This window comes from Sorex araneus, chromosome 4 (genome assembly GCF_027595985.1).
Source record: "Sorex araneus isolate mSorAra2 chromosome 4, mSorAra2.pri, whole genome shotgun sequence".
Lineage (NCBI taxonomy): Eukaryota > Metazoa > Chordata > Mammalia > Eulipotyphla > Soricidae > Sorex > Sorex araneus.
Window position 1 is genome coordinate 54,366,093 of NC_073305.1, and position 24,536 is coordinate 54,390,628.

Here is a 24,536-nt window from a genome sequence, read left to right on the forward strand (position 1 = left end):
ACCTCCCAAAGTGGCATAAGCTTTGGGGTTAAAGATACAGCTCCGTAATTCAGCAGTCGAGCAGAGTGCTTGCCTGGCACGTCTGAATTTCTGGGTTTGCTCTCCTACACTGCAAAACCAAACCACACCACCACCACCACCACCACCACCAGAGGTTGGAGAAAAGCGGAAGTGATTTTTTTTTTTTTTTACTGTTCTTGAAATTCCTTGTATACCAAAAATTTGGAGGCCTGGACCTTGGTCCTTGCTTTGTCAGCTGCCTCCTTTCTTCCTCTCTGTTCCTCAGGGTCTGAGCCAATAAAATTAGAAGGGAGGAGTGTGAAGCTCCTGTCGCTCCTGACACCGGTCTGGTAGGACTGACTTGAACAGGTAGATGGTGGAGGGATAGGTAGTGATAGGCTCCAGGGAGAAAGGGGGGTGAGGAGGAGGGGCTGGCTGCTGGTGGGGAAACTGTTTTGAACCCCGCAGGCTGATTACTGGGGGGAATCTGAAAAGCCATTGCCCTATGAGGGCTTCTGCATCGCCACCTGCTGGACAGGGTAGGGATCGAGCCCAGGTGCTGGCCTGGAAGAGAGACCGTGTTTGCAGCCCAAAGTCCGCCCAGAAAACAGGGGTCTAGGAGCACAGAGGCTGCACACAGTGGGGGCAGCTGGTATGTTCTCAGCTGAAACATCTGAGCGCTGGGGGAAGCACAGGAAGGACTTCAAGGCTTCATTCTGCATTTCCTGCCAGGGGCTTGGCTCATCAGCATTTCCTGAGCTTGCAGTTTGCCCCGTGGACCAGTGGATGCCAGAGCAGTAAAGGGCAGATGCTTCCTAGCTTCCTCTTCATGGACTTGTTTTCTCAGGGGAGTGAGAGCGTCCACATCTATTGGAACCATGTGTTTATTGAATACTATGTGCCAGGTGCTCCAAACACAACAGTGAGGGAGGAGTTAGCCCCACTGAGGCACCCAGGCCACACCTGCATAGAGAGTGACAGGTGCTGACAGGCCGGGTTGACCCAGGGCGACACTTTGAGGTCTGAAGTGAGGGTGAGGTCATGGATGAGCCAGATCTGAGAGTGGAGGTGGGCTTCCAAGAGGAAAAGGAAGCGCTGGCTGCCGAGCACAGTTACCCTGGCCGAGAGGCAGGGTGCCACCGCACCTCCCAAATATGGGAGGAAAATATTTCCACATGTCCACGGATGCTTCTGAGATTAAGATGTAGCCCTCCAGGGCAGGGAGGGGCAGCAAAGCGCGGGACACATGCTTTGTTATCTGGTCCACATGGTCCTATAAGCATTGCCAGGGGAACCCCCAAGCAGCTCACTCTGCCCCCCAAAAGCAGAATATTCTTCCAGCCAAAGTTTTCGATCTCTGGGGACAGTGACCCTAGTACAGAGCAGCCCTTGGGTGAAGATCCCCCTAGGGGGACAGAGAGAGCACCAGGGGAATACAGAGGAGAAAGGGCAGGAGAGGTGCCCGGCCAGGCGAGTAGCATAAAGGCATCCACACCAAGGACTAGAGGGTCACTAATTGAAATTTTCGTTTTATTTTTTGGTTTGGGGGCCACACCCCGCTGTCCTCAGGATTTTTTCCTGGCTTTGTGCTCAGGGATTACTCCTGGCTGGTCTCGGGGGACCATATGAGATGCTGAGGATTGAACTTAGGTCGGCTATGTGCAAGACAAGTGCACTACCCACTGTACTATCTCTCTGGCCCCAGGACTAGGGATTTAGGATTAAGTGTATTGTCTAAGCCTGGGGAGGGAGGGGCTAATGTAGGGAGCATGGTAGTCATGTGATTTATTCCATAGTAACTCATAGTTTGGTGGAAAGACGTGCCCCCTCTACAGTTCCCTGATGTCTAAGACTAAAAAGTGGTTTCCCCAGTTCTCAATTTCAGCAACAAGCCTAGAGCATGTGCCAGTGGTTTGCAGCTACTTCCCTGGTCCTAAAATACTGTCTGATACGTGGCAGTATACAGCAAACACTGATGAATAGTGGCTTGTGAGGAATTATGAGTCACTGTTCGTTTTGGCCCTACTGTCCCTTACAGGATCTTAGAATGGTAGTGTAGGCTTTTAGAAAATGATCTCTTGCGGCGCTATTCAAAGATGATGTGAGTGATTCCCACTTGAGATGATGTTTTTGGTTTATGTTTAAATAATTTAAGATTTTTATGTTATTTTAGAAACGGGCTGGAGCGATAGCACAGCAGTAGGGCATTTGCTCACCTTTCACTCGGCCAACCCATATTTGATTCCTCCGCCCCTCTCGGAGAGCCCAACAAGCTACTGAGAGTATCTCGCCCGCACGGCAGAGCTTGGCAAGCTACCCATGGCATATTGGATATGCCAAAAACAGTAGCAGATAAGTCTCACAATGAGAGACGTTACTGGTGCCCGCTCGAACAAATCGATGAGCAACGGGATGACAGTGACAGTGATTTTAGAAACACTGAAACATTTTGTCAAGACAGGAGGGCAAAGGAGGGCCTGGTGTTGATCATGAAACTCTCTCTGTCTCTGCCACATCCAGTCCCTCCATTGGTTTGTCTCATTGGAGTAGATGAAAGAAATTGAAATGCTGTCCATTTTGTGTTTGATCATCTCATGCTTCTTTTCCTAGGGAGATAGATGAACCATCTGCCTATTAAGTTACTAAAAAAAGAGCCAGCGGTTGTTTTCTTGATCAAATCTCTTTACTCCTAATGAACTATAAAACATATCAAAATGATAGTGTTTGTCAAACTTTGGGCATGATAATTTCAGAGTAGGTCATTTTGACATATGGAGAACATTCCTGCCAAATTCCTCATGTCTCACCAGTCGGCCTGGAATGTAATTAATGCCAGGCAGAGGTGAAATTCCACAATGAATTTGCAGGCTTGCTGTTTGCTCTCAGAGATCAGAAGAGGCTTTATTTACTCACTGCATCTAGGGGATAGAGCAAATTACAGGGTTTGGGAGTTTGTTTTGGTCTTTGGTTCACATGCAGCTGTGCTGGTGTGGTGTCGGGGGGCTATTCCTGGTGGTGTTGGCGGAACCATGCAGTGCTGAAGATGGAAACCAGGACTCCAGCCCTTTGGACTGTCTCTCCCGCCCAGATACTGCTTTTTTGCAGGAAATATTAAAGTATAGTTATTCTGGTAATTTCTTAATACAGTGAACTTGAAAGAACTTCCTCTTCTCATTGTCTTCTCTAAGAGGGGGAAACATTCTTACAATAAATGAGCACAAAAAGGACAATTTTTTTTTTCCCAGAAAACAGGCACATGGTCACTTCCCATAATACAACTGTGTTTTTTACTGTACAAGATTTTATTCCTAATATGTATTTAATAATAATCACTTTGTTGGTGAAAGCTTTAATTCCGAAAGGAATGAAGATGGAATGAGTTTCACTGGGAACAACATCAAATGCTATTTCAAGCTGACCTTAGAATGCTTTTTCTTTTCAGAACACTTTTTCTTCTCTTTGTCTCTCTCTCTCTCTGTCTCTCTCTCTCTCTGTCTCTCTCTCTCTCTCTCTCCCTCTCTCTCTCTGTCTCTCTGTCTCTGTCTCCCTGTCTCCCTGTCTCCCTGTCTTTCTGTCCCCCTATCTTTCTGTCTGTCTGTCTCTCTCTGTCTCATGCCAGATTAGAATACGTCTTAAGAATGCATAGAATACATACTTGGGTTGTGGTCTGGTATACAGTTTTTTGTTCCTGTAAGCTAAGTCTTCCAGTATTATCTGTGTATATATACATATATCATATTATTAGCGATTTTTTAAACAAATTTTTATTTGAATCAGTTTTAGATTTATCAGAAAATGGAAGTGATTACACAGTTCCGGTGTACCATGAATCCCTTACTGAGTTTCCTCTAATGTTAACATCTTACACAACCACAGCCCATTTATCAAAATTAAGAAATTGGCATTGTTGCATTACTCCAGACTATAGATTTAATTTATTTTATGGTTTTGGGGCCACACCTGTCAGTGCTTAGGGCTTACTCATGGCCTCTCTGTACTGTCTGATTTTCCCACTGATGTATTTTTTGTTGTTGTCCCAGGATCCAGTCTAGAATTTTCCATTGCATTTAGTCTGTGTTCACACTTTTGTGTCATTAACTTTTTTTAAGGTCATAGTCTATAAGGATAACATTTGCAAGACTATGTTAAGGATATGCTACTTTCCTGGTATGTTCGATTAATGAGTTTCTATAATGTCTTTGCAGAGATTGCCTTACAACAGGTTTCCATGTTCTTTCGGTCCGAACCCAAGTGGGAAGTGGTGGAACCGTTGAAAGACATAGGTGAGAAATACTCATTCTGTTTAACAAAGTTCACAGAACTAGATACTTTACTATGTTTTTGGTTTTTAGGGCCACACCTGCCAGTGCTCAAGAATTACTCCTGGTTCTGAGCTTAGGGATCACTCCTGGTGGGCCTTAAGAAGCCATATAGGTTGCTTGGGATTGAACCCAGGTCATAGGCTTGCAAGGCAAATGCCCTACCCACTGTACTATTGCTCTATTCCCAACAGTCTTTAACATTTTTTTGCTGTGTGCGGGGGGGAGGGGGGGGCATAGCTGGTGATGGTCAGGGGTTACTCTTCGCTGTGTACTCAGGAATCAGTTACTCCTGGCGGGCTTGAGGACCATCTGATATGTTGGGGATCAAACCCAGGTCAGCTGCATACAAGACAAGCATCTTATATGTTGTACTATCTCTCTAGCCACTATTTAACTTTTTTTTAAATTTTTTTATTGAGTCACCATGTGGAAAGTTAAAAAGTTTTCAGGTTTAAGTCTCAGTTATACAATGCTTGAACATCCATCCCTTCACCAGTGCACATATTCCACCACCAAGAATCACAGTATAGCTCCACCCCGTCCCCCCACGCCCCTAGCCCCCTACACCCCTAGCCCCATCCCCCCGCTGTGTAACTGATAAATTTCGCTTTACTTTCACTTTGATTGCATTCAATATTTCAACAAAACTCACTATTATTGTTTGGAGAGTCTCCCCCCTAAAGTCAGACCTGCTGCAAAAGAGAGCGGACCGGTGGGCCGGCGCTGGAGGGTGGCGAGGGTCTAGGTGGGCGTTGCTCAGATACTATTTAACCTTTAATACTTAACAAATCTTTGTTAATGCTCCAGATATTTGGTTGATGCAATGTTGTAACAGGAGTCATGCAGAATAAGGAGATGTTTATTTACACTGGTTGATCGGACCGCTGGTTCTGGCCAGGCAACACCTGAAGCCTAAGACAAAGCTCAGGAGTCTGAGAACCTGTTTTTATAGGTCATTAGTGCGAGTTCATGATGATCATATATCACATAGTGAAGAGGGGGCAAGCTTACATCATAGCATTTTATCAGCATGGCTACAGGGAGTTTCCAAGAAACTCAGCATTTTTGAAGAAAATCCAGTTCTAAGAATATCGCTGTTAGCTTGGAACAGGAAAGTTCATCCCAAATGCAGACAGGGGGGCTGGAGCGATAGCACAGTGAGTAGGGCATTTGCCTTGCATGCGGCTGACCCGGGTTGATTCCCAGCATCCCATATGGTCCCCTGAGCACCGCCAGGGGTAATTCCTGAGTGCAGAACCAGGAGTGACCCCTGTACATTGCTGGGTGTGATCCAAAAAAGACAAAAAAAAAAAAAAAGAAAAAGAAAAACCAAATGCAGACAGGATGGGTGTCTTTAAAACTTTTTAACCACAAGCAAAATCACGAAGGGTTTGTTACAAAATCAAAGCGATAGGTGCATAGCCTAAATTTCCACCATAACAGCAACTTATGCTTTGTTCTTTTTTTGAGGGGGGTAGGGGCCCACACCCAGTGGAGATCTGGGCTTACTCCTGGCTCCGCACTTGGGGATATCACTCCCCGCAGGCCTGGCGTATCATATATGGTACTGGGGATTGCAAGGCAAACTCTGCCTGCTGTACTATTACTCTGGCCCCAACTTTCTGAAGCATCATTCATTTCTTATCTGTCTTTTTTCACTAAATGAAAACCAGTGTGCTGTTTTTGTATTTCTGTGATTTCATGAAAAAGAAATTATTTTTTGGTGCAGCCTTTACCATGACATTACTGAATGGTTACTGGTTTCCTTTACTGGTACCTATGTAGCTATGGATTACATGACCAGACTTAAGTTTTTATTTAATTGTACTTACTAATATTGATACTGGAGGGTCAGACCAGGTTTCATACTTAGAAAATATGTGTTCTGCTACCAAACTCCATTTCTGTTCACCAAAACTGAAATATTTTAGTCAATAAAATGTTTCAATTGATTGAAAATTTTCATAGGCATAGTCACATCTCTGGGTGGAAGTTGTTTTTTTATTTGTTGGTTTTGGTGTTTGGACCATATTTGGCAGTGCTGGGGGCTTACTCCTGACTCTGGACTCAGGTAGATATGAGGTGCTAAGGGATGAACCCTGGTTGATTGCATGGAAGGCATCCTACCTGTGTACTATCTTTCCAGCCCTATATCTCTGTTTTCTTATGGCAGGTTGGAGGATAAGGAAAAAATATTTCTTGATGAAGATTAAAAATCAGCCAAAGGAACGGCTAGTGTTAAGCTGGGTAAGCTAATCTGTTTTATTTTGTTTGTGTTTGCCTTGGTTTCATTTCAGGAACTTTATATGATTCTGTGAAAGCATGTATGGACAAGAGAATTATGCCATTGTTTTAGCTCCTGAGTTATGGTATAAATGCCTCCTTATTCCCATATCAGGGGGCATCATTTTCAAGTCACTTTGCATCTGCATTTGGTTTTGTCAGTGTGATTATATTTGATCAACTGGTAAGCATTTAGAAAGAAATAGGAATAGCTTAAAAGAATCTTCTGAAGCTTTTTAGGGTTGGCAAATTTGCAATATTTTTAAAAAATAAAGTTCTTGCACAATGCTTTAATCTCTCACTTTGGAAGTATTAATAATACTTTTGGTAAATGGGATTAGATAAAGTTACGGTTAAATCCCGGTGGGTTTATTTTTATTTTCTCTTTTGTTTGGGGGCCACACTAGTGGTGTTCAGGGCTTACGTCTGGCTCTGCTGTCAGGTTCACTCCTTGAGGGTTCAAGGGATCATTATGGAGTACCAGGGATTAACCCAGGTCAGTTGTGTGCAAGGCAAGGTATTCTGCTGCTATACTATCTCTTTGGTCCCTACATCCTGGTGTATTTGTATACTGTCTCTCCTGGAAACCCTTGAGGCAACAAACAATGATTTCATTTTTGGTTTACAGTGACATATTTGGATAAATAAACATATAAGGAAAGACACTAAATAATTTTATGGAAGGACTTATAAATAATTTTTCTATTGGTGATTAAGGCAACAACCCTGATATTTCTCCCCTTATTTTTAGGCTGACCTTGGCCCTGACAAGTATCTGTCTGATAAAGATTTTCAGTGTCTAATCAAACTTCTGCCTTCCTGTTCGGTGAGTGCAAGTCACGTCCTTCTTTATATCTTGGTGCTGATCACCTGTTCACAATGTTTTTTTTTGGTTTGTTTTTGTTTTTTTAGTGGATGATTGTACAGGAAAGGGCTAAAAATATCCTGTGGGTTCTAGAGAATGAAAAGGCACAGTGGATTTCAGTTAAGACCAAGATTTTGCAGGGGCTCCTCTCACAGGTGAACTATTAAGTGGCTTTTATGACACCTACTCTCATAATGGAGATATTACTGGTGCCTGCTCGAGCAAAATCGATGAACAACAGGACAGCAGTGACAGTGTGACAGTGAATGACACCTATACAACTCAGGAAATGTGGTCATTGAAATGTCGCCTTTGTGTTCTAGCAACTCTCAGAGTGGGGATGTAGCCACGTCTCTGAGCCTCTTCTTATTGAGTTGGAACTGAAAGATTGGTTTTTAGCCTAAAAAAATAGAACTAGTGTGTGTTGAGATAAGCCGGATGGGGAAGAGCAATATAGCCCCTTTGCTGTTAGCCCCTTTGTCTGAATTATTACTCTCTTCCTGCTAGAGTATGCCTGGGGTTATTTACGCCAATGCACAATTCAGACCCAAGACCTCCTTCAGTGGAAGCAGCCACAGCTGGATATTTCAATATAGGTGCAGAATATCTTCAGGAAAAGACTAGTGTAGTCAGAAAATTGAGAGTGTTCAAATTCTCTAACTGTGGCCTGGGATGAGTCACTCGGGAGCCCAGCCGACCAGTCCAGTTGGGTTGGCAAGTTTGGTTTGGAAGATGGAGCTTCTCATCCAGCTAGCAAAACACAGCTTTTAGTGAGCTGGAGAGGTAGATGAGGAAAATGCTGGAGTCTTTGAGTCTGATAAATTGTGTGATGCAGGCTGTCAGCACCCAGTTCTAAATTTCCATTAATGGATTAAAAAAGAGAAAACAGGAAAGTAAATGGTGCTTGTTAACAGCAGAGAAATCAGAAAACACAGAAAAGAGAAAAAAAAAAAAGGGAAAATGAAAGTCATTCCTAATCCCATCCAGCCAGGGGTCCGGACATGTCTGGGCGGGCTGGGTGAGGGGAGGTCAGGAGCCGGGCTTCTGCTGGAGTTGCTGCCCCGGGTGGACATTAAAGTAAATAAAGTCTCTCAGCTTTGGGGCCAGGGAGATGGTTCCTAGGCTGGAGCACTGGAGAGCCAGGATTGAGCCCCAGTATTGTGTGGCTCCCCTGAGCACTGCTGGGATTGACCTCTGAGTACCATGCCAGGAGTAGATCCTGACCATTACTGGACTGGATGTCACACCCTCTATTCTCTCTCTGTCTCTCTGTCTCTCTCTGTCTCTCTCCCTCTCTGTTTCTGTCTCTCTCTGTCTCTCTCTCTCTCTCTCTCCCTCTCTGTTTCTGTCTCTCTCTGTCTCTCTCTCCCTCTCTGTTTCCTGTTTCTGTCTCTCTCTGTCTTTCTCTCTCTGTCTCCCTGTCTCTCTCTCTCTCTCTCTCTCTCTCTCTCACTGACATGCACCTGAGCCTCGGGATCTGTGTGGTAAAGGTTCTCACCACTCTTACTGCCCCAGTTTTTGGGGACTCAGTTCTCAGTGCTGCCAGGTTATGCTCTTTGCAGGAGATGGAGTCAGTTCATGTCTGCCTTGATTCTGTTAGGTTTGTTATCTGTTCCCACAGAAAGGGACTTCAGGAGCAGATGAATAACGAAGTAGTTTTATTTAGAAAATGCGGGAGGTGAGACAGAGGAAAGAAATGACACCCCTTCCCCCAGCAGGGATGTGTGTAGTGAGGACCTGGCTTGGGGCTTTCCGTGCAGATCCCGCCGGTTGCTGGGGACAGAAAAAGCTCAGCCAGCCCAGCGCAAGCTTGAAGGCAGAAAGTCCAGCTTTGATTCCCTGGCACCACATGATTTCCCAGCACTGCTCGGAGTGACCCCTACCACGCCTGGCTGTTACTTTTCTCCCCACCCCAACACCCACAAATAAAAATCCATTGCTAGGGCAGGAACGGGGACTCAAAGACTTTGAGCAGTTCTGCATTTAGTTTGTTTGGGGGCCACCCCAGTGTGCTCAGGCTCGGTGCTAGGTGTTGCTCCTGGTGGAGGCTGGGGGACCGTGCGGTGCTGGGGATCAGAGGCTGGCGCTTCCACATGCAGAGCATGGCTTTACCACTGAGCCACATTCCCGGCCCAGCCTTCTCATTGGGACCTTGGTTCTTGCTCAGTCCTCCCTGACAGAATCCAGCCTTCTGGTCTGGGGCTCGTAACTGAGCTGCTGAAGCTTGGTTCTGTGGATTCTGAAATTTATTGTCAAGTGGTCTCACCTCACTGCCTATTTCCAAACCAAAATATAAGGTTTTTTTTTTAATTCCCCTCCCCTATAATTTTATGATCATTATATGCTGTTTAAAAAAAAGCTTGAGGGGCTGGAGTGATAGCACAGTGGTTAAGGCATTTGCCTTGCATGCGGCCAACCCGGGTTCGATTCCCAGCATCCCACATGGTCCCCTGAGCACTGCCAGGAGTAATTCCTGAGTGCAGAACCAGGAGTAACTCCTGTACACTGCCAGGTGTTACCCAAAAAGCAAATAAATAAATAAATAAAAGCTTGAGAGGGGGAGGTTATTTGTGGGGGTTTGTGGGGTTTTTTTGGGGGGTCCCCCTGGCAGGATCAGGGGCTGCTCTGTGCTCGGGAGTTGCTTCTAGTGGTATTTGTGGGACCATGTGGTACTGGGGATCAAACCAGGATTTGGCACAGGAAGGGCAAGCATCTTAACCCCTGTGTTATCTCTCTATACCCTTTGTTTTTGTAGTGGCAGGGATTGAACCCTGGGCCTCACAGATGCAAGGCAAGTGCTCTGCCACTGAGCTATGTACTCAGCCCACTTGCAAGGTATTTTGAGACTATATAGAAGTCCCGTTATACCAGACCTACTAGTCTTCACATTCATTAAGAGTTTTTGTTTAAAACCACACCTGGCTGTGCTCAGGGCTTACTCCTAGCTCTGTTCTCAGGGAACCACAGGGGACACCAGGGACCAGGGATTGAACCCAGGTCAGCTGCATTCAAGGCAAGTGCCCTACCCATATCACTCTGGACCGTCGTTCAGATTTTCTAAGACTCGGGGCCAGAGAGCTAGTATAGTCAGTGTGGCATTTCCCTCACACATTGCCATCCTGAGTTCAATCCCTGGCATCCCATTTGGTCCCCCGAGCACTGCCAGGAGTAAGTCCTGAGCACAGAGCCAAGAGTAACCCCTGATCATCTCTGAGTGTAACCCAAAAAACAATAACAAAAAGATTTTCTAAATTCACACTGTTCTCCCTATATTTCTTAGCTGACATTCTCTAGTAAAGCAAGAGCCTCCTATTTACCCTCTTTCTTTCTTTATATCAATATGAGCTCAAAGATATTTACTTCTTTCATTGAGTTTCCTCTGGGGCATAATGAAAAGAGTTCAAATATTGGATTGAGATAGTTGCACAATTCTGTCTATATGCTTAAAAACATTGAATTGTACTCTTCAAGTGATTGTAACTCAATGTGATTCTATTATATTTCAATGAAGCTGTTAAAATATCAGCACCAACCATTTTGACTCACATTTCACACTTCAGTAGAGGAATAGAAAGATTCTAGCTAGTTGCTTTGGAAAGAGGCCAAGACGCCCCTTTGCGTGTTTGTTGGCTGTCAAGTTCCCTGACTTGGCACTGAGTGAAGACACTTTTATTTGGCCCCCTTCGGCTGTGGTAGGATTGGACTATATTCTTTACCAATTTCCAGAGGCAGAATATTAAAATGATCATTCCCCAAATTCAGACTTTCCCTGTCTTCCACCATCTTTTGCATAGATGTGAGACTATACATACCTTCACATAGATTTACCCTGTAAACTTTCTTTTGTTTTTATGTATTTGGTTTGGGAGTTATTCCCAGCGTGCTCAGAGGTTACTCCTGGCTCTGCACTCAGTGATCACTCCTGGCTGTGCTTGGGGGGACCATATGGGGTTCCGGGGATCAAACCTTGGTTGGCCGTGTGCAAGGCAAGCACCCTTCCTGTGTCCTATCTCTCTGGCCCCTCCTTTTGTCAGTATAATTGACGCTCCTGCTCTCTCCTCAAGAATGAGATCCTGAGCTGGACGGAGAGCTCAGTTGTAGGTTCAATCCCTGTGCCCACCTGGTCCCTGGGCACTGCCAATTGTGGCCCCAAAACCAGAGAAATAATGAGGTATAAGCTGGTCATCCAATTAATAATTGGAATTGTCATGTGTTTAAGGACTATGGTCATATTAAACTGCTGAGGTGTGCTTTACTCTACATAACCAGATTCTGCATCTGAATGCATCTGATGCTAAGACAAATAAATGTGAACTTCTTTTTGTTTTGGCAGCACCCTTATATCTACAGGGTTACCTTTTCTACAGCTAATGAGTCTTCAGCATTGCTAATTAGGATGTTCAATGAAAAAGGAACTTTGAAGGACCTAATTTACAAGGTAAATGTGACCCAAGTTCATGGTTATATGGAAATTCTTAAGTCCCTGTAAAACCTGTAATTGATACTTAATCACTAAGTTTCCAGAATCTAAGCCCTAAGGACTTTTTTTTTAATTTAAATTTTATTTGAAATTTAATTTTATTTCAACAAGAAAAACTACCAAGTTTGATGAAAGAACATTCCTGGGGACTGGAGTGATAGCACAGTGGGCAGGGCGTTTGCCTTGCATGTGGCCAACCCCGGTTCAGTTCCCAGCATCCCATATGGTCCCCTGAGCATGGCCAGGAGTAATTCCTGAGTGCATGAGCCAGGAGTAACCCCTGTGCATTGCCAGGTGTGACCCAAAAAGAAAACAAAACAAAGAAAGAGCATTCCTTTCCCCATATGAGGAAAAGCTGAACTTGTAAGGCTGAACATTTAAACCATTATTTACTATTATGTCCATTACATGAAAAATTGCTTTCTCGGTTTTTTTTAGGGTGTTGGGGGAGGGGAAGAGCCCTGTCAGCTGTGCCCAGGGGTTATTCCCAGCGTGCTCTGTGCCAGGGATTGAACCCAAGCCTCCCTCATGCAAATTTTGCACACAGCCTTTGGAGCTATCTCCTGTCTCCTTAGGTAGGCTTGAAGTTTGTGCCTTTTCCTTGACAAAGCAAAACTGAACTGTCTCAGAGTTGGGGCTGGTGGGGAGCAATATAGTATTGAATAATTGGATCTGCCTACGGCCAAACCAGAAACATCTTCACTGGGCTGAAGAAGGAACAGAACCCACTGGCCTCTTCCTGTTGGTTTTATAGACTGTTGGTTCTAAAAGCCCACGACCAGTCCTGCTGGCTGGCCTGGTACAGGGATGCACAGTGCCTGTGCCAACCAACTTACTGCTTTCTTTTTTTGTACTTTGGTTTTTGGTTTTTGCTTTTTTCGTGGTGGGGGGTCCCACACCTGGAGGTGTTCAGGTAATCACTCCTGACAGTGCTTGGGGAGAACATATGGGGTCGTGGCAATCAAAACCTCTGGTTGGCCATGTGTAAGGCAAGCATCCTACTCGCTGTACTATCTCTCCAGCCCTTGCTATTGCTTTCTTAGGCGCTCTTTGTACTCTTCCTAAGGCAAAACCAAAGGACCCATTCCTAAAGAAGTACTGCAACCCTAAGAAGATTCAAGGCCTTGAACTCCAGCAAATCAAAACATATGGGCGACAGATATTAGAGGTGAGAGGTATTTAACTTCTGTGTGAGTTGCATTGAAATTTCACCCATTGTTACATTGCTTTGGGGGGAAGATTTTCAGGCAATACCCGAAAGTTTAAGCTGTTTGATTTAAAGAGGGGTTGGGGGGAGAGATGGGCTCTGAAGAAAGGCTCAGGGGATCCCAGGGGCCTATTCCTAGAGGTGCTTGGCCCATTGGTGCAGCCTGAAAGTTCAGTGTTGGTGCCCAGCAATGTGGAGCTACCTGACCTGGCAATGCCAGGCTCTGCAAGGGCTGCACCTGGCTTGAGTGGGGCCCCCACTTGCCAAGCATGCACTGTGCCAAGCATGCACTCCAGCCTGTGGCTATCTCCTGGCCCCAGTTACTGGTTGGTTGTAAACTCTGGTGTTGTCATGTTTTTGTTTGCTTGTTTTAGCTTGGGGTCACACGGACTGCATTCAGGGCTTCCTCCTGGCTCTGTGCTCAGGGATCACGCCTGACAGTGTTGGGGGTAGTAGGAAAAGACACCGGGGATTGAGCCGGGATTGGCTGCATACAAGTCACGAGCCTTAACTCCTGGATTATCTCTCTGGCCTCTGTCATATTTTATCCTGAAAAGAAAATACTTGAGGGGCTGGAGTGATAGTATAGCGGGTAGGGTGTATGCCTTGCATTCGGCTGACGCAGGTTCAATTCCCAGCATCCCATATGGTTCCCCAAGTATCACCAGGAGTAATTCCTGAGTGCAAAGCCAGGAGTAACCCCTGTGCATCGCCAGGTGTGACCCAAAAAGGAAAAAAAAAAACTTGAAACAAGACTGATTTTGGGGTATTGGAGCGATAGTACAGCAGGGAGGGTGTTTGCCTTGCATGTAACTGACACTAGTTCGATCCCCAGCATCCCATATGATCCCCTGAGCACCTCCGGGAGTAATTCCTGAGTGCAGAGCCAGGAGTAATTCCTGAGCATCACCAGGTGTGATCCAAAAAGCCAAAACAAGGATACTGATTTTTTTGTTTGTTTTGGGACCACACCCAGCTTGCTCAAGGACTGCTCCCAGCAGTGTTCTGGGCACCGGGCCGAGCTGGGATGGACCTTGCTTGCATGCAGACCACATGCTGCAGCCCACTGAGTTGTCTGTCCAGCCTAGATATTAATTTAAATCAACTTAGTCCTCAAAGAGGACCTAGTGGAACTTCGTATCTGTTTCTGTAGAACTTTACCGTGTGGATACCAACTTTGATGTGACCCTTAGTGGGTCTTTCTCTTTGTACCAAGAGTCCTGAGTTTGTCATAGTTTCTCCGTAGCCAGGTGGCTCCCTCCCAGAAGAGTAACCAGCGTGAAAAGCCTTTCCCATGTCACTTTTTTTTTTTTTTTGAATCACCATGTGGAAAATTACAATGCTTTCAGGCTTAAGTCTCAGTTATACAATGCTGAAACACATATTCCACCACTGAAAAAAACCCAGTATACCTCCTACCCCTCCCACCCCCCACCTGTGTAACTGATAAATTTCACTTTACTTTCTCTTTACTTTGGGTACATTCAATATTTCAACAAAAAACTCACTATTATTATTAGGAGTTCCCCACTAGAGACAGACCTGCTGTGGAGAGATATGAGGTCTTGCGGCTGCACAGTTTTGGATTTCTGTATTTTTACGACTAAGTCCAGGGAAATTTCTTCCAGAAATTGGATCATTGCAAGCTTGTATCTCTCATTAGTGGTCCTCATAATATGGCGGTCGCCACGCCCTTCCCCCCCGCAGCAAGGAAAAGGCAAGAGAGAAAACCTTTCCCCTCCAAGGCAGGCATGGGGCTGCGGCTTAATTCTCAGTCTGGAGACATTCTGCAAGGAGCTGCCAGTACCCAAAGGATTATAACTGCCAGCAGCTGCTGCGTTCTGAGATTGGTTTCTGTGCCTCTGGGATAATGGACGTTCAGGGGTGGTGGAGCCATTCCTGAGCATATATTTTGTATATCAGGAAAAGTCAGGTTTGGAGGTGTCCCAGTCCCACATACCGGAGCCGTGTTAGTAGCTGCTCATTGTTGCTGGGGCTCCATCTGGAGAAGGCGTACCAGCTGTACCTTCTCCGTCTGGCCCCCCCGGTGTTGTTGGCCTGGTCTGGGGTCCGGAGCAATCTCCAGCTGGCGGTGCCCGCCGGAGTGGCCCAAGTTCTTCACTGCTGATTATGGCAAGATGGCCTCCCATGTCACTTTCTGAGCAGTGTTCTCCAGGCATCTCGGATTGTGCTGTTCTGTCCGTGAAAACATTGCCAGCACACACCTCATGGCTGTGCAATATTTATATGTTGAAGTGTTCTCTGCACGTCCTACTGCTAGCATATCCTGCGCAATGTAAATGAAGAAAGAATGAGACTAAGAAACAAAGACAAATAGAAAGAGAGGTTATAATCTTGTCTTTCAATCCTCAATATGTTGTCCTGGCCAATCCCTTTGGCTAGCTCTGTGCTAGGTCTTTGCGGGGCTATATCCAGGCATCTCTATTACTGGGTGAGCCCCTGTTTATCCCATGGCCGCTGACAGGTTTGCTTCTTTTTTGTGGGCACCTGTCATATGTTTCTATTCGTAAACAGCCAAATATATTGTGCAGAGAGATTGGGCTGGAAGTACTTGAAATTCAACCCCTTTTCTTTTCATCCCTGACCACAGTGCTGGCCTGATGAGCTTTGCTCATCTGTGCAGGAGGAGCCACCTGTCTCGGCCCTGATGAAAACTGACCCTTGGGGGTCAGGAGGTGCTTTTGGCATCAGCTCTCAGGCAGAGCCACTGCTTTTCTCATTCCCACTGGAGAGCATGGTCACCGGCTCCGCAGCTGGGGACCATTCAGCACATTCCCTCTGCCAACAGAAGGGACCTGGGGCAGCTCCATGACTGTCCTGTCTGGATTTGTTTCAGTGTATAATCACATTAAACCAAAACAATACCCCACACAGTTTAACTAATCATATAGCTGAAGGCATTGAGGAGGGGGCAAATGTGACCTGTTCCTATTTTTTTCATAGGTACTAAAGTTCCTGCATGACAAAGGATTTCCTTACGGGCATCTTCATGCTTCCAACGTGATGCTGGACGGGGAGACTTGCCGGCTACTAGACCTTGAGAATTCTTTACTGGGTCTTCCTTCATTCTACCGGTCTTATTTCACCCAGTTCAGGAAAATCAATGTAAGTGGCTGAAAGGCATGAAACAGCAGGTTCGTTTTTAGGTATAAAGGATTCCCTTGGCAGCACCCGTGAACTACCCATGCATGAAATATGCAGCACTTGGGGAAGATCTGGTTCGGGTAGATTATGCTATTGGCCTTACTTCTCCCACAGACGGTTTCTGTATCCCCAGCAGACCAAGTTGACATGAGAGAAAGGACCAAAGGGCTGTAGGATCACTGGTTAAAAACTGAGTGGGGGAAGTACTGAGATCTTTGGCCAGAGCCATGCCTTGTGAGTTTTTCCCAAAGGCACTGGCGTTCTCTTCTCAGGGTTGGACCAGAGTGGGATTGCCCCTGGACCTGTTTTCTCAGTAGAAGCCTCGTCCAGGGGTACTGAGAGTCACAACGCTAGATGGAAAGATGAATGAGCCATTGCTCTCTTTTCTTCCACAGACATTGGAAAGTGTGGACGTCCACTGCTTTGGCCACTTACTATATGAAATGACTTATGGCCGGCCGCCCGACTCAGTGCCTGTCGCCTCCTTCCCTCCTGCCCCGTCTATGGCTGTGGGTCAGTATGGGGTTAAGCCGGATTTTCTGGGTCCTGGTGTTCTGTGGAACTACTCGCCCCACTCAGAGTCCAGGAGAGACCCACAGGAAGTTGCTGTTCTCCAAAGCTAGGATTCTGACCCGGTTTATAAGTAAAGCAGGTTATGGGGCTGGAGAGATAGCACAGCGGTAGGGCGTTTGCCTTGCACGCGGCTGACCTGGGTTCTAATCCCAGCATCCCATATGGTCCCCTGAGCACCGCCAGGGATAATTCCTGAGTGCAGAGCCAGGAGTAACCCCTGTGCATCGCCGGGTGTGACCCAAAAAAAAACAAAACAAACAAACAAAATAAAAAATTAAAGCAGGTCTGAGCAGGTCATTTTAAATGCATTTCACTGACAATTCAGATGGTTTCTCCATTTGTTAGGCTGTCCGAAATCTCAGGGGACTCTTTGGAACAGGCATTAGAGTTCTGGATGCCAGAGGAAGTGCGGTTGGACTGATGCAGAAGCCAAAGCCAGGGCCAGGCGACCTGAAGCCAGTCTTGCAGACTTGGGCAGATGTCAGGAGTCAGACCAAGCGAGACTGGAGAGGGACCAGCATGGAACCGGGAGCCTGAGCCAGACACCAGGCAGACAGGAGCCCAGCAGGCTCAGAGCTGGGGAAGGCCTCCATAGATGGAGACAGATGGAAATGGGGACCCAGGAACTCTTCCAGCACTCGTGAGGGACGGAGGGAGCCTAGGGACAAATGGAAGAAGCCTGGAGGAGAGGGATGTAGCAGCCAGTATAAACGTATTCAGGGACCCTTTCCTCCCCCTCCACAGTGAGTGCAGAATTGACTAGGACGGAGAGTGAAGGGCAGAGTCGCCCTCGGGCCAGCCTTTGAGGTCTACAAGTCAGCCCTCCACTGTTGGTTCTGTATCAAATGAGGTTCCCCCTTCCTCCCCACCCAGAGCAGGCCCCAAGACTGCTCTGTGTTGAATTGGAACAGCTGAGACTGAACAGTGACCTGTGGGAAGGAAAATCTGGCTGCTCTTGTTTGTCTCATCCAAGGTGTCGGATTATGAGATATCCACAAATGGCATCTTGTATGCTGGCTTTGATTAAGAACAAGCAAGCAGCAAGATGCCTTTCAAGTTCAAATTCTGACTTCTGCGTCGTGTTTACTTTTTACGCGAGCAAAGCCTTTTATGAATGGCAACCGTAAATCCTTCCTCTAACTATCTCTGAGATACATTCAGCTTTCTGTCAGCGTGTGGTCTCGGAACCGTTTGCTCTGAGTCATTGGTAACGTCAGTGCCGCCAGCTCCCTGCTCTTCACATATGCCATCTGTCTGTGTGTGAAGAGTTTTGACACTGTCCTGATCAGCCCGCAGACAGTTGTTGCAAAGTGGTGTCAAACTTTTCATCACCAAAGCCGACTTGCCAGCATGTTCTGTGGAACTAAAATGCATATCTGTTCATTTCAAGTGGCCGTGTTGGAGTCTACGCTGTCTTGTGAAGCCTGTAAAAATGGCATGCCCACCGCCTCCCGGCTCTTACAGATGCCGTAAGTCAATCCCACGCCTGGGTTCCAGTCTCTCCACATGCGTTGCACCCAGGACCATTAGCCCAAGGGCCTGCCACCATGGTTGGGTTTCAGTTGGGGCCCCCGCAGAGTCACTGTGGCCTGCTTGCTGGTGGTCACTTGTACCATGCTCCCATGACCTTTCTGGTGACCTCTGCTCTCTCAGTCCATCCTTTGCTCCCATTCCTGTCAGTGTTGTTTGCCTGTGGGTCTCTCGACCTCAGCACATTGTGTGTGTATGTATGTGTGTGTGTGTGTGTGTGTGTGTATCGGTGTGTGTGTGGTATGTATGTGTGTTTGTGGGTGTGGGTATGGGTGTGTGGGTGTGTGAACATGGGCGTGGATGTGTGGCAGCCCTGTTATAGGGCACCGGGTAAGTCAGAGGTGTGGCCAGTGCACGGAGCCTGCCTGCCTGGGGGTGGGGGGAGGGCTGTGTGTTTCTCACCTCCCATGCATCTCTGTTTGTTTCTGCTTATGCAGCATCAGCTGGGCCCCAGAGACTGCACCCGAGACTGAGAGGCAGAAGCCATTCTAGAGTTGTGAATAGATCTTTGAGTTGGTTGAAGGGGTGCTTCGAGGTTGCTAAGCTGCATTTTTCCACCCCCCACTTCATGGAGAGGCAGCAGAGTGGTTAAGAAGGGTGCATCTGAGGTTAGGCAGACACCCAGCCTCCTCCTGTACTAGTTTTCTAACTCCGCTGCAAGGTGGGCATCACTCCAGTTTGTGAGGGCTACCGCCTGTGAGGGCTACTGAGAGGACTTCAAAATATGATTCTTTTTCACACAAGGCACTTCATGAATTCTTTCTGAATATTAGTTGTGATTCATATTTGTTCAGCTCCCATTCATGAGCATTATTATGTATCTAGGGATATCAAGTAACTTGTTATGTCCTCAGGAAACAGTAATGGAGGAAGGGCAGAGAGCAGCTTGAATTCAGAGGAGGTGATGACCCCAGAGTCCCTGTGTTGAGTCTCTAGTGCAGCCCGGGCACTGCCCTGGGCTTGGCTCTGGGGAGACCGGATGCATTCTAGACCGCTGCCCTGTGGACGTCACGTCCAGGTGTCCAGCAGACACTGGCTTGCTCCTCTCCTAACCAGCCACCTCTGTCACTGATGTGAGTGTGGAAGAACAGACTCAGTTAGGGAAGCAGAACCATTCACATAGAGGATCGGGAGGAAATGTACTGTGGTTGGGGAGGCCCCGCATCCACGGGTGTTCTTGGCTTTTTATGTGCAACCCCACCACACACACTCCAAATTGCTGATATTTCTCTCCCCATCCTCTAGTTCTAAAGCGAATCTGGGGCCAGAGAGATAGTATACCGGGTAAGGTGTTTGCCTTGCATGTGCTCAAACTTGGTTTGATCCCCAGCATGGTCTGTGACTTTTCTGAATACCACCAGGAGTGACCCCTGAGCACAGAAACAGAAGTAAATGCTGAGCACAGCTGGGGATTGTCTCAAAACAATCACAGAGGAAACAACAAAAAAGTGAATCTGTGGAGTGATAATACAGCTGATAGGACATTTGCCTTACACACGGCCGACCCGGGTTCAATCCCCAGCACCTTGTGGTAGGGTCCCCTAAACCTGCCAAGAGTAATTTCTGAATGCAGATCCAGGAGTAAGCCCTAAGCATTTTCGGGTGCCTCCCCCACCAAAAAAAAAAAGTGAAAAAAAGAAAAATGATATATTTTTTTCTTTTGTGACCCAGAAAACAAGAAGTGAGACAAAGAAAAAAAATTTCTTTGCCTTATTCTTTCTATCCTGTGCACTTCAGCTTTGAAGGAGCACTTCAAGTGCTCAATTAAAATGTGTTTGGGGGAAGGAGCAATAATACAGCAGGTAGGGTGCTTGCCTTACACGCAGCCGACCCTGGTCCAATCCCCATATGGTCTTTTGAGCACCATTTAGGGTGATCCCTGAGCGCAGAGCCAGGAGTAATCTCTGAGCACCACTGGGTATGATTTACTTATATTTATATATAAATATATAAATAGCTTATATTTGTTTATTTTATATAAATAAGTGTGATTTTGTTTGGAAGGCAGTGGCTCTTTGACCTTGAGAGTCCAGTGTGTCTCCTCCAGACCTACCTCAGGAACTCTGTGTGCAAAGTTAATACTGACATTTCTACTTGGGGTGTATTTCCTCTGTCTTAAAAGGGATTCGTGGCTGGGCAGATGACTACAAGGCTGGAGCTCATGCTTTGCACGCTGGAGCCCTAGGTTCCATCCCTGGTACCACATGGTCCCCCTAGCACTGTTGGATGTGGCCCTGGAACCAAAATTAAGTTAAATAAAAAGAGAATGATTCTCACATATCTGAGATCACAGTTCAAACTCCCAGCACTTAAGAGGAAAAAACCAGCAACTATTATTCTTCACAGAAAACTTGCAACTGCCCAGGCAACTCTCTTTACAGTTCGAATTGCCAGAGCAGTTTTGAATTCCTCATTATTTTTAATAACATACTTTTAAAAGTGAGAATTTTTAAAGAGAGTTTAAGAAATACTTTTCTGAGTAGAGCATGATTTTATGATTAGGTTCTGATTAGAATGAAAGAGAGAGAGAGAGAGGGAGGGAGAGACAGGGAGAGAGAGAGAGGGAGGGAGAGACAGGGAGAGAGAGAGGAGGAAAGGAGAGGGAGAGAGGAAGGGAGGGAGGGAGGGAGAGAGGGAAGGAGGGAGGGCCGTGGGATCAAATCCAGAACCTCATACATGCAAGGCTAATAATGCTCCACCCAGGCCACATTTCTGACCCCTTCTATTTTTGTCTTTTTTCCTTCACAACAGTTCTTTCATATTTATTTGCAGATTTTTAGTGTATTGAGCTCTGAAATAAATTTTATTTATTGGGGGGAGGGAAGTCAGTTATTCTGTTTAGAACTATGCCTATTGGTTATGAGTAGGGTATAGATAATGTAAACATAACAAATAATAATTTGTAATATTACTTCAGAGGGGTCACTTAGTTATTAGATGGGGATTGAGTACCCGTGGGGTGCTGAGCCAGTCCCCTGGGAAGCCCTCAGGGTGGTGGGCGCCCTGCACGGGTTGGGGGAACTCACACCCACAGTTGTCTCCTGTGCTTTGATTCTCTTCTGAGACTCCTTGTGGTTTACAAAAGATTTTGTTTCTTCTTTTTTTTTTTTTTTACAGATTATTCAGTGATGTTTTACTAACCACTTCCGAAAAACCACAGTTTAAGGTAAAACATACCACTTTTTTGGTTTATGTCATAAATAAGCTGATTTTGAAAGTTAGTATGTTATGTATCTTTTTCATTGAATAATTAATACTGAATATTATTTTATTTCATGTGTATATATGATCATATATATATACATATACACACCCGTATTTTTATTTTGCAAAATGATCACTAAAATAATTCTGTTTGACATAGTGTCAAATTTTCTTTATTTTTTTGTCTTTTTGTTGTTGTTGGCGGTGGTTGGTGGTGATTGTTTTTGAGCCACAGCCAGTGGTGCTCAGGCCCTGCTTACTCCTGGCAGTGCACTTAGAGATTACTCTTAGAGGTGCTCCAGGGACCATATGGGGTGTCAGGGATTGAAGCAGGGTTGACTGCATACAAGGCAAGTGCCCTACCTACTGTTTTGTCTCTCAGGCCCCTCTTTTTTCTTTTAAAATTATTTCTCCCCGTTCCCTTCCATTTGTTGTTGGCTCTGTAGTTGTGATATGCTGGGGTTGCACCCTGAGTCGCAGGACTCAACTCTTGAGTGACAGCTGACCCGGGTACTTACACAATCAGTCTCGGTGCTCACATCCTTGGGTGTCACGCTCACTCACCCTTGGCTACTGGGGGGTCCCGTAGTCACATCCTTTGCACCAGCAAGATTGCATTCAACAAGAGTGTTCAATCCGTGGCCTCACACCTGCAGGGAGCAGTGTTCTACCAACCAAGCTGCCCTTGACCCAGATTTGTTTTCCCCTGTGATAAGAATTTTTGAAATTAACAAACTTACAAATAGACAATAAAGGAAGATCTTAACAGATATAGGCAATAAAGAATGACTGACTTTAATAACCATGCTGTTCGGCATACCCCCATGGCAGAGTTCTTTCATAACTGGAAGTTTGTCCCTCTGACACCTTTCACTCAGCCCTTTGTCTTCAAGCTTCCACCTCTCTGTTCTCCACCTCAGTGAACTCAGTCTGGTTATGTTTTGTTTTTAATTAATTTTTATTAAAACACTATGATTTACAAAGTTGTTCATTATACAGTTGTTTCAAGCATTTACTGTTCCAACACCACCAATGTCACCTTCACAGCACCAGTGTCCCCAGTTTCCCTCCCAGTCCCAACCTGCCCCCTTAGAACATAACAAATTTACTTTATATTGCTTATTCCAACAAAATTTTAAGAACCAGCAAATAGAATGATGAGAAATCAAGAAAGTAAGAGCCAATTAGTGATTGCTATGTGATTTTTGACCTATATAAATAAGAAAATTAATATCACCTAATACAATATAATAAAATGCCTATTTTCATTTATACATACATTTTAAAATCTGGAATCCACATTACATCAATCTATAATCAATTACAAGTATATTGCATTAAATTTTATTTTATAGTTGGCTCTCGTTACGGTAATAATGTCTCAGTAATAACTTTTTTTTTTTTTTTTTTTTTTGCTTTTTTGGGTCACACCCGGCGATGCACGGGGTTACTCCTGGCTTTGCACTCAGGAATCACCCCTGGCGTTGCTCAGGGTACCATATGGGATGCTGGGAATCGAACCCGGGTCCGCCGCGTGCAAGGCAAACGCCCTACCCGCTGTGCTATCACTCCAGCCCCTTAATAACACTTTTAAAGCAATTTTTTGTTAATATATTTTGGAGTTTACATAGAATAGGTAAGGCCCACATATGTAAATTTTTCCCTTGCACTTTATATAAACACTGTGGTTTACAAAGTTGTTCATGATGATTTATTATAGGCATTCAATATTCCAACACCACTCAGTTTGGGTTTTTTGATTGATTTTGGGTTTTCAGTGTTTTGCTTTGTTTTTAGATTCTACATGTAAGTGAGATCATGTGGTACTTGTCCTTTTCTGTCTGACTCATTTCGTATATAGTGCCCGTAAGGACTATCCATGTTAGCACAGAAACCCAACCCCCCACGCACCCAAAAAGAAATGGCAGACTCAACAGCACCCCAGGCTGTTGCTGTTGGGAAGAATGTTAAAAGTATCGCCCAGCAGGATAAAGCACCTTTCAGAAACTAATTGCTTCACTGGTAAAGTTGCTTTGAAGATATAAACTATTAGAAGCACTGGAATTTGTGACTCAGTAAACTTAAAGTTTTGTAACTCTGATAAAGAACACAATTATAAAACTTATCTTCTAGCCTTTTAAGTATAGAATTCTGATGTATTGACATTCTCAGTATTGTGTAACTAGTACTGAGACCTCGGATTTTTGCAACCTGAATCTCTACACCGGTGTGTCCCCAAAGTGGCTGATACAACCTGGGGTGATGGTGGGATGCGGCCTTTTGTAGTCCGGGCCTTGAGTGCAATTGGGGACATTTTCTTTATGTTCACCTACAGTAAGTATATTTCAGTGGGGCACTGAGGAATTTTTTTTCCTAAAAAAAAAATGCCTACTATGTTTGGGAACCTCTGCTCTAGACCCATCAAACAACTCCTCCAGAATTTCCTTACCACCTGGTGTTGAAAACACACTCTGCTTTCTGCCTCCCTGATGTTGGCAACTCTAAATGTCTCAGCTAAGTGGCGTTATAGAATGTATATCCTTCTGTGGCCAGTTTATTTTGCTCCATGTGATGTTCTGAAGTCCATGTGACAGAATTTCCTCTTTTTCAGTGTATGAATATTATTCCCTCGTGTTGTCTGTAAACCATACTTTGTGGATTCATCTGATGATAAAGCATTTTTCCTCCCACCTCTTGGCTATTGTGAACATAAATTGTGCCAATATCTCTTTGATATCCTGCTTTCAGTCTTTTAGATATATACCCTGATTGGCATTGTTGTAATCATATGGAAAAATTGTTTGGTTTTTTTTAGGAACCTCTGATGTCATATTTTTCATGACATCAGCACAATGTTTCATTCTTTTTGTTGTTGTTGCTTTGGGCCGCACCTGGCGGTGCTCAAGG

General features: G+C 45.4%; 1 protein-coding gene across 20 annotated transcripts in view; it reads left to right on the top strand.

The window, feature by feature from the left end:
- PXK (PX domain containing serine/threonine kinase like) overlaps positions 1-24,536 on the top strand; it is a 96,384-nt gene that overhangs the window by 56,376 nt on the left and 15,472 nt on the right. For all 20 annotated transcript variants that reach the window (XR_008629718.1, XR_008629719.1, XR_008629720.1 and 17 more), the window contains exons 5-13: positions 4,206-4,283; positions 6,496-6,569; positions 7,357-7,431; positions 11,804-11,908; positions 13,017-13,118; positions 16,122-16,283; positions 16,718-16,835; positions 18,286-18,364; positions 21,543-21,591. Coding sequence is in view for 16 of the 20 variants with exons in the window: in XM_055134287.1 (XP_054990262.1) it covers positions 4,206-4,283; positions 6,496-6,569; positions 7,357-7,431; positions 11,804-11,908; positions 13,017-13,118; positions 16,122-16,283; positions 16,718-16,835; positions 18,286-18,364; positions 21,543-21,591 (842 nt within the window). In the remaining 4 variants the exon portion in view is untranslated. The remainder of the gene's footprint in view (positions 1-4,205; positions 4,284-6,495; positions 6,570-7,356; positions 7,432-11,803; positions 11,909-13,016; positions 13,119-16,121; positions 16,284-16,717; positions 16,836-18,285; positions 18,365-21,542; positions 21,592-24,536) is intronic.